Source organism: Mirounga leonina, unplaced genomic scaffold, assembly GCF_011800145.1.
Source record: "Mirounga leonina isolate KUSES-001 unplaced genomic scaffold, KU_Mleo_1.0 Mir_94, whole genome shotgun sequence".
In the NCBI taxonomy this organism is placed as follows: Eukaryota; Metazoa; Chordata; class Mammalia; order Carnivora; family Phocidae; genus Mirounga; species Mirounga leonina.
The window spans coordinates 5,661,736-5,671,705 of record NW_023270855.1 but is presented as its reverse complement, the minus strand read 5'-3'; the positions used below and the strand labels follow the sequence as shown (position 1 = coordinate 5,671,705).

The 9,970-nt window shown below is 39.6% G+C and overlaps 1 protein-coding gene across 1 annotated transcript; it reads right to left on the bottom strand.

Annotated features, from left to right (window-relative positions):
* Window positions 1-1,534: 1,534 nt before the first annotated feature.
* MBD4 (methyl-CpG binding domain 4, DNA glycosylase) lies at window positions 1,535-9,911 on the bottom strand. The gene is made up of 8 exons (XM_034998183.1): window positions 9,599-9,911; window positions 8,349-8,579; window positions 6,829-7,661; window positions 4,367-4,441; window positions 4,155-4,289; window positions 3,373-3,522; window positions 2,769-2,872; window positions 1,535-1,855 (listed from the first exon to the last, which is right to left on the bottom strand). The coding sequence occupies exons 1-8, from the start codon at window positions 9,694-9,696 to the stop codon at window positions 1,778-1,780; spliced, it is 1,704 nt and encodes a 567-aa protein (XP_034854074.1). The 5' UTR covers window positions 9,697-9,911; the 3' UTR covers window positions 1,535-1,777.
* Window positions 9,912-9,970: the final 59 nt, after the last annotated feature.

Sequence of the window (9,970 nt, the reverse complement as noted above, 5' to 3'; positions counted from 1 at the left end):
TTGGGCATCTTGCCCCTACAACTTACTCCTTTTGTTCCCTTCCATTATTTCGTGTGCCTTTCTCTCTCCCTAAGATCACATGTCTCTACAGAACCTTTTTTTTTTTCCCAAAGATCTTATTTTAAGTAATCTCTACACCCAACAGGGGGTTCCAACTCACAAACCCGAGATCAAGAGTTACATGCTCTACTGATTGAGCCAGCCAGGCACCCCTTTACAGAACCTTTTCATCTTTGTGTCTCTCACAAGCACAGGGTTTGCATTTAGTAAATGCTATGTTGAGGATTGCTAAATAAAGATGCGATGGGATGTTATAAAGTGGGTGTTTGCCTTGTTGGGGGGGATATGGCCAGTTTTCCCGTTCTCTGGTCAAAATCCTTCTCTCTCTCTCCAAAAACTGAAACTAGCTCACTAAAGTGGAAACAACCAACTTGTCCTACAGCACACTCCACCCGACCACAAAGGTAGTTTCCCTAACAATTTATTTTTTTTTTTAATTTTTAAAAATTAAAAAAAATTTTTTATTTTATGTTAGTCACCATACAGTACATCATTAGTTTTTGATGTAGTGATCCATGATTCATTGTTTGTGTATAACACCCACTGCTCCATGCAATACGCGCCCTTCTTAATACCCATCACCAGGCTAACCCATCCCCCACCCCCCTCCCCTCTAGAACCCTCAGTTTGTTTCTCGGAGTCCATAGTCTCTCATGGTTTGTTTCCCCCTCTGATTTCCCCCCCAACAATTTATTTTTCATTTCTTCAATCAATTTAATTTTCAAATTATACCTTAAAATGGCAATTGGTAAATGAGACTTAACAACTTGGGATTTTCTGTTATTGTTGTTTGATGAGTTCTTTCTAAGGTAAATGTTTCAGTATTTGAGCTACAACATTGTAATACCTGTATTAAAAATGGCACAAGGGGCGCTTGGGTGGCTTGGTTGGTTAAGTGTCTGCCTTTGGCTCAGGTCAAGATCCCAGGGTCCTGGGATCAAGCCCTGGCATTGGGCTCCCTGCTCGGTGGGAAGCCTGCTTCTCCCTCTCCAATAAATGGATAAAATCTTAAAAAAAAAAGATACAAAACTTAGAAGGTCCTGTCCTCCATCAGGTTGAGAGATGGGTAAATGTTCGAGCTTTCACAAGGGGGTCAAGGTAAAATGCATGAGCCAGAAGCTGACACTCTGAAACAAAGCTGCAGGCAGATATTCACAGGTTATCAAATGGATGCTAAAACAGAGTCGTCAAGTATACATGATGACAAAAGAATCTTATTGTTACCTTTTTTTTAAGTAAAATATAAAAATATGAATTAACTGCCTAACATACCCTATAATATCTTTTCTTACATATTTGGCTGTAAACTCTTTGATTGCATCTTATATAACAACTGTGTAATTCCATTTTTATAGAAAGAGAACAGAAAATTCAATCTTTCCTTAAGCAACAATGATAGAAATCTGCTTTGTATTACTGAGAACTTATGAAAGTTTTTTTTTCAACTTTGAATCACATTTTATTATTGGAAAAGTCATTTACATTTTTAGGATTCTTGTCAAGTAACATTTAAAAAAAAAATCTCAAAACATGTTCTAGTACGTTCAGTAGCAAAGATCTACCAGTGTTACACACATTAAGAAAACTTACATTATATTTCTAGTTGGACTAATTACAATCTATATACCTGTAAAGGCAGTTGGTTGTGGTTAATGGAGCTCTTAAGAATCGAGTGCAAGGTAATGATAAAAAATGAGTTTGAAAATTTCAAAGAATTTTAAGACAGACTTAATTTTTCATGATTTTCCCAAAGCCAGTCATGATATTTATTTAACTTATGGTCTTCAGGGTGCACCTGGAAGAAATACAACACATTAGGAGACAGAAGCCTTATATAAGTTCGTCAGAAATACATTTTTTAAATGGGCTTTTTAAAGGTATGGTAGGGGAAAAATACCTTATGATAGCATACCTGAAAATTATAACCTTTAGCCTAATTGGATTCATGAATGCTTAAAACTATACCTTACATTAAGGTAATCCTTCACAAAGTACTTTCCAATTTAGTACTGATCTTCACCGTGACCTACCATGTGGGGTGGTGATAACATGAGTCAAGTACTAATATACCATTTCCCAGAAGGAGGTTATAGACCCTGAGAGTTACATGGATTGCTCAGATCACAATAAACGGTGGAGCAGGGATGGGCTTGGCCAGACCTACTGGCTGAATGCTTTAAGGTGAGTCACAGACCAAGAGGGCAGTGTACTGGGCCACCTGGCAGTACCACCGCTGCCAGGACACCCTCTGGATATCTGTGGGCAGGGCATACTCAGTTGACTGGGTAGCTGAAGTAGGGCCCAGTTACCATAAAAGCAGTCTGAGACCAGTAGGAGAAACCCAACAAGCATACCTTCCAAGCCCAAACCTGCCTGCTTTCCTTCAGTGGTATATTTCTGAAGGCTAGTATGACTGTGACAGGAGGAGAACCATGTCAGGCTTAGAGACCACACATGAATGAGAATGACAGCACAGGGCCAGAAGTGACAAACTGCTGGAGGTCAGTGAGAGGCCACACCAAGGAGTCTTTATGGAGTTGGGAGTATCTCTGGAGCCTCTCCCTGCTGCCAAAAGACCCATGCCACCACGTGCCCCTCAAGCTTGGAACAAAACTGTGCCCAAGAAATAGTTTTAGCTCTAAGGATGGACTTATTTTGCCTCAGAGACAAAATATGCTGGAGATGTTATGGCTGGGAGTAGGTCTCACCTGCTTCCACTCATTGACGCAAAAAATTCTGTAAGAGTCGTTGCCGTATTTGCCAATCCCATGAAGCTCAATCGGGTACCTCCACTGCTTTGTCAGATATTCATCTGAAAATACAACACCCCACAGATCAGGTCAGCCTCTAGAAAGATACTTTCCCTAAATATGTGGTGATGCAGAGCTAGATGGTGAGAATGGCAGAAAGGGACAGCAAAAAGTCTTTCCTAACAACCCCAGTTCTGATGGCTCTCTCTTCTGATTTCCCGCAGCACCCCATCTGAACCTCTCACCTGCCACTTACTAACCATTATTATTTTGTGCTGTGCTAACTAGACAGAGGCAAAGTCCTTATGGTCAACAGGGCATTCTGCTTCACTGACTTCTTCCTCTAATCCTGCCCAGATGACCTGTCCCAGTGTTGGGCAAAGATTTATTGCTTGGGTCGGTGAGGGACTGTGGTTTGGGGCAAGCGGACTGTTCTTAAATGCCTTCAGTGCTTGAGCTGAATGACCTCAATTAATGTAACATGCAAGGACATTAAAGTTTAAGGTGTGGCTCTCTTAAATAGGCAGTTTATGTTCTTTCCTTTGGGTATACAGGAAAGTACCTGAGAACTTGATAATGGTTTTTGCTCGAAGATCGTAGAGACCAAGAGGTTTAAGAAGTTCTGACACATCTCTCCAGTCTGCGGTTCTTGCTACCTCAGCCGAAGGGTACTTCTCCAGAAACTCCCAGAGCACAGGGATTGCCATTTTGCCTGGGAAGTAAAAGTAACTGTGATTACAAGCCTCCAGATGGGCTGTTTTTAAGTTCAGGTACTTCCTCATCTAGAAATCTCATATAGAGGGTTTTTGTTTTGTTTTTTTTTAAACCCCTGCGGAGAAGCCATTACCTGAAAAGGCAACCACCTTCAGAGTCAAAAGTCAACACTATCTATCAGCTATTTGGCTAACAGTATGGCTAAATCATACTGATACCTAGCCTTGCCTGATTATTAGTTTTCAAATAATCCAGTCATCAGATAACTAGTATAAAAGCATATGGAATATGAAGTGCCAATGACATTAAAGAAAGCATTCCATGAAAAAGAAATGCTTTTACACATGACAGAGGGTGGAGGAATGTTAAGAAACTGATTTTCACTGCTGACCAAAACTTGTTTGGAAGTAGAAAATAAATGACAATCTGTTCCGTAGTGCTTAAAAAGGCTTTGGATGTCATCTAGTCTAACCTTCTCATAGGTGGAGAGTTTGAGGGCTGAAAGGGAAAGTCCTTGCCTGAGGTCACACAAACTCAAAGTTAAACTTGAACCCAGACTTCCTAATGAATCCAGTGCCCTTTTTCCTCATCACACTGTCTCTAAGGTAAAGATGAAAATAATCTACAAACCTGAGGTCCGGTTGAGAAATATGGTAGCAATGAGGAGCTTCCATGGATCGTGGAAAAGTGTTTCCTGGACAAGATTAAAAGGTGACCGGGGAGGTGTCCACTTCTTAAAGGCTTTGCGTCGAGGGCGTCTAAGAGCTAAACAAACACACTGCATCAGAGCTGAACACCTGAAACAGATTTAAAATCTAATTTTCTGATTAGGAAAGAGATACCTTCTCTGTTATATTTGCTGGAAAAATATAGGCTTGTTTTCCTTTTTTCTATTTGTGTCCGTGGAATGGTATCTTCTGAAAAGGAATAGTGAACATTGTTTATAGAAGCTATGGCTTAGCCTAGAGAAATATTCAGGGGTGCAAATAACAACACACTACTATTATAAAGCATTTAATACTGGCCAGGTACTATTCTAAGCACTTTACAAAAATTAACCAACTTAATCCCACTAATGACCTACAAGCTAGGTACTATTTACTTTCACCTCACAGATAAGGAAATTGAGTGAGTACAGATAAATTTAGTAACATGGCCAGGGTCCCACAGTTAGTGTCAGAGCGGAAATTCAAATCCAGACAGTCCAGCTCCTAAGTCCATAACTTTAACCACTCTGTTACACTAGTACTCTATGATTTATGTTCAGAGTTCATAGTACTAAAAAATTAGAAATATGGAATATTTTAAATTATGACACATTTGTACAATGTGGTCATTAAACATCTTGAGACTATATCACGAATATTTTCCCCCATGTCCTTAACTTTTTAAGTGAAAATGCAATAGTCTACATATGATCCCAATTTAATAAAGAAAGAAAAAAGAGAAACAGAGATTAGAATGAAATAAACCAAAATGGTATAATGGTTGTTGCTAATTTTTCTTTTCTCCTTTAATTTTTTATATTTTCCAAAATTTCTGCAGTGAATATTTTTACACTTAAAAAACAAAAAAGGACACAGACAAAACAAAACCTACTGAAAAACCTAAGATTTGGACCTTGGACTACTGAGACCACCATCTACTGGGAAGCTCAGTTAACATAGCAGACTACCTGACCAGCATTATCAGGCTTCCCAAGTTTCTAAAATCATCACATTTAATACTCTCCATAGCCTTACCCTCTAAATTTGAATGTCAGTTAATAATACCTTGGCAGTTATATAGCGTGAAGCCATCTTTTTCACTTCTCATTTTACTTTGCAATATTCTTGATGTGAAAAACTGGACTGGTGAGGATTATTACCTCCATTTTACAGATAAACAAACTAAGGCTTAGAAATTAAACAACAATCCCCAAATGAAAGTGGGACTAATTATAGATTGGGACAGGTATCCAGCTCTCCAGATAATTAGCTACTGTTTTTTGCTATTCTAGTTCGAATAGGCAAAGCCTAGTAGAAAGTAAAAAAAGAGGTCAAAAGAAAGTACTCTTACTAAGTGTTACATGATAATTTCTTCTGTGGGTTCCTATAAATAATTATTAACTAGCATCCTTTATTAGTAGAAGACTGAAGCTCAGTTTACTTTTCAATTTCCAACTAAGCCAACGGGAAAGTCTTTACAATTCCATTAGACACTTCTTAAACTCAGCGTACTTCATCTTGTGCTGAGAACTAGACTTCTTTATGTATAGGATGAATAGGATACTTCTGTTTTGGTCACAAAAGGAAGTTTTTAGTATTTTATTTGTCCATTATACTAGCAATAAAGCTACATAAACCTCAAAGCTCTAAGAAGCTTAAAGTCTTTAAAGGAGAGACTTGAATTCTTAAGCAGTTCCTAGGTATATATGGTCATTTTCTATTAAAGGTAAAGGAATTCCAGGCACAGCAAAGACATAAAATCATGAGTGGAACTGAGAACAGAAATCAAGTCTAACCCCCTGCTCCACCAATTTGTCCAGGCTGTCTCCTGACAGGACTTTAAGTAAAATTCTTCTTCTTCTTTGAAGGAGTTATTCATTATACCATAATGGCATAATGAATAACTAATACAGGGCTGCTCAAAAGGTCTTCTTTTTATTTTTTATTCACTGAGGTATTATAAAGGCAATACTGCTAAGCTCTGAACTCTGTATTAAGAGCATATTACAAATAATAGATGAACTATGTGAATACAGTTTTGAATTATTTAGAGCTCTAAAGCATTTAGAAAAGCATTACATTATAATAGAAGATAAAAATGACTATGATAAGTACAAACTGAAATTGGAAGTCACACATCAGGAATAAATAAGAGGAGGGGTGCAAAAGGGTAGACACAGACTATTCTCAACCCGTTTAGGCATTAAAAGGAGTCTTCCCCCAAACCTTTTCACAAGTGAAGCGTTTCATTTTCCCTAAAGCTGTAATATTACTGGCTGGAAAGAAGATGGGAAGGGAAAGCACTGTTGAGGAGAGTCCCAGCTATTGCACCAGGGAGAGATGATAGCAGCTGTAAATGGCACAATCTCCTGAGCTGGGGTTAGCAAGGCGGTAGCCAGCCAATTCCACCTATGCCATAGGAAAGGGTTTGAAGATCAGTTAAATAAGGTAATAGGATCAACTGGTACAATGTATCTGGTATTTAGTCCTATTTCTTTGTTCTATTCCCACATCCTAACTGGGTACAGGCATGAAATATAGTATATGGAAGTATAAACTCATCACGTGTTCATTAGCAGCTTTAGTGCTCTGAATACCTTGACATATTTTCACAGAAATAGAGTCTTTCTCGGTTTGTGAGCAGTTGTTGTCCATTTCAGAGCCACATTTTAAAACGTCGGTATGCAAATGTTCCTTCCTTTCACCAACTTCTACTTTTATTTCCTCAGATTCTAAAAAGGTTTCCTCACAATTCTTGTTGTGTTCTGCTTCTTCAGTTGAACTTAATTTGTTTATGATGCCAGAAGTTATTTGTTGAAAACAAAAATTTGATCCTGAACTCAATGATTGTTCTTTTACAAGCCTCTTTTCTTCACTGGTTACACTGAGGGTCTTGTTGCTTGCTCCAGCATCAGAAATGGAGAGTGTTTTATCAAGCTGACTTTCATGCACAACAGGTTCACTTTCAGCATCTGCCTTTTTATACTCAGATTTTCTTTTCTTATTACTTTGAGCAGAATCTGGAAGACCCTTCTGGCACCGTGTTTTAGTTTTCTTAATTTGAATTCCTTTCAAAATAGTCACCTTTCCTTTGGGCTTTCTAACCTTTCTGGAGTCAACATCATTAACACCCTCATCTTCTTTAAAGTTAGACAGTCCTCTGCTATTTTGCAATTCCAAACTACCACTTGGTAGAGGAAAGACATCTTTTTTCCACCAGCTTCGTGTCCTGAGGTTCCGGTTTGAACTATTACTTTCATTTTGCATTTGGGATGTCAGAGGAGCGATGCTGCAGTTTTTATATCTGGACTTGATGCCCCTTTTAGAAAGTACAGTAAAATCAAAATCTTCTGGCGTAAGAGAAGTCTCTTCATTTTTGTGAAGGTATTTAGCAAGTGAACTTTTGGATCTGAACTTCAGTCCTTGTGGGCTAGAAAATGATATTAAAGAAAACATTGCTAGTAAATAAAAGTGACCTTAAAAAGAATTGGACCATATTTCAGATTTTTAATTAATAATTTCCAAATGTTGCCATGGGTATTTGTCATTTAAAATTACAAAAAAAAGTTAGCCTGGTGGTGGGTATTGAGGAGGGCACATTCTGCATGGAGCACTGGGTGTTATGCACAAACAATGAATCATGGAACACTTCATCTAAAACTAATGATGTAATGTATGGGGATTAACATAAGAATAAAAAAAATAAAAAATAAAAAAATAAATAAAAATAAGAATGGATGCCAATAAAATAGAACAATCTGTGTGACTCAGTGAGAATAGTATGCCTGGTCCACATTAAACAATAAAATAAAGCAACTTGAATCAAAAAAAAAAAATTACAAAAAAAAGTAATAAAGTGGTACTTTTAAATAGTTTCCTCTATGATAGTATAAAATAATTTTACAATTATTTACAAATTTAAGGGCAACAGTTTGCGGAAGATATATGTACTTATCCCCAAATCACTTGATATAACTAACCAGTGACACTCAAGGAATAAAATCTACAATGATTTCTGGTAAGAACAGAAAAAAGCCAAGATTTCTGTGATGCTTTCCCAATACCTGTCTAGATAAAATGATTTGGCTGTACTATCTGTACCGTCTTGCATGCTCACCTGATAAAATATACATCATATCTTCCTGCTGTTTTCCCTGATAACCTTTGCTTCACAACTCTTTCCCATCCGCATGGGACAGACTTATGGCATTCTGTCATTGTAGTATCACCAGTCTGAGCAGAAGCAATGGATTCTTGCAGTAGGGTATTACACTCACTGCTACTTTTTATTACCACTTGCTTCTCATCTTCTCCCACTCTTTCCGATCCCAGTGCACCATCTTCCTCGCTGAAAAAAACAAAGTACAAGTGATCAGCTCATTTAAAATTTATTTTCCTCTGCTTATTCAATTTCAATCCATGACAGAGCAGGAACCATATGGACTAAAATTTAGACTACAGGAAAGATTAAAATCAGTATGGACCAGTCTTATGCTATGTGAATATCTTCCTGTCCTCCAACATGGGTTACAAAGGGTTGGAAGTCTCTGCACAATGAAAAGCTCAAGCTATTCCCTAGAAACTTTTTGTTGTTGTTAATTACTGAACAGGGCTATTATAAAAATTTCTGGTGACACTTGGCATAAATTTAAAAATATGAACCAATAGATGAGCTCTTAACCTGGGATCAACAGAACTGCTTAGAAGAGTCAGTGAGACACCCTCCTTCTCCCCAAATAAGTGATGCTTACTACGCACCAGGCCCTGGCCACAGGATACATGCCTGTGGCTGCCTCTGTAACCTTTTTTTTTTTCTTTTTTAAGATTTTATTTATTTGACAGAGAGAGAGAGATACACCGAAAGAGGGAACAAAAGTAGGGGGAGTGTGAGAGGGAGAAGCAGGCTTCCCGCTAAGCAGGGAGTCGGATGCGGGGTTCGATTCCAGGACCTTGGAATCACGACCTGAGCCGAAGGCAGCCACTTAACCGACTGAGCCACCCAGGCACCCCGCCTCTGTAACTTCTTATAGGACCCATTTTGGGGGCACCCTTAACATGACATCTCCTCCAAGGTCTTCCTAGGATCCTCCAGCCCAAGCTGACCTCTCCTTGCACCCCTTGCACAAAACCTCTCTGCTTCTTCCAGCTCCTTCGTCATTCCGGCTAACGAAGCAGGATGCACCCCAGGGCTGACTGAACCCACTGGAAGAGTTCCTGAGCTACAGCCACTGCTCCAAGTAACTAACCCTGTGGGTCTCGAGATCTGTCGATCCTAGGTTAGAAAGGCCCACCCACCTTCTACGCACCCCAGCCCGCTCCCATTTTACAGATGGTGAAAATGAGTCCCGAAAGGGGACTATAACTTGCCGGAGGTCACAAGGCCGGTCTGACGCTGAGCGCTCACTGGAGGTGACCGAGGGGGCAGCTCCGCAGTCCCCCAGCCTCGGACTCTCCATCCCAGCCATGCCCTTCAGGGGGGGCTTCGACAGCAGCAATGGCCGAGAGGGTGCGACGCCCGAGGAGCGGAGCAGAATCAGATGCGAAAACTTCTTCAGCTCAGAACGCTAGGCTGAAATCAAGAGCCGAAAGTGGTGAAAGCTTGTCAGACTCCACAGCCGCTTTCTGGCCACCCAGTTGTCCACAGCCGCCATTTTCACGGCTCAGCCAATCAAATCCTTCGTCGAGGAAGACGTATCGCCCTCCGCCCATTCCGACCAGTCGCGCGCGCCTTAGTTGCGC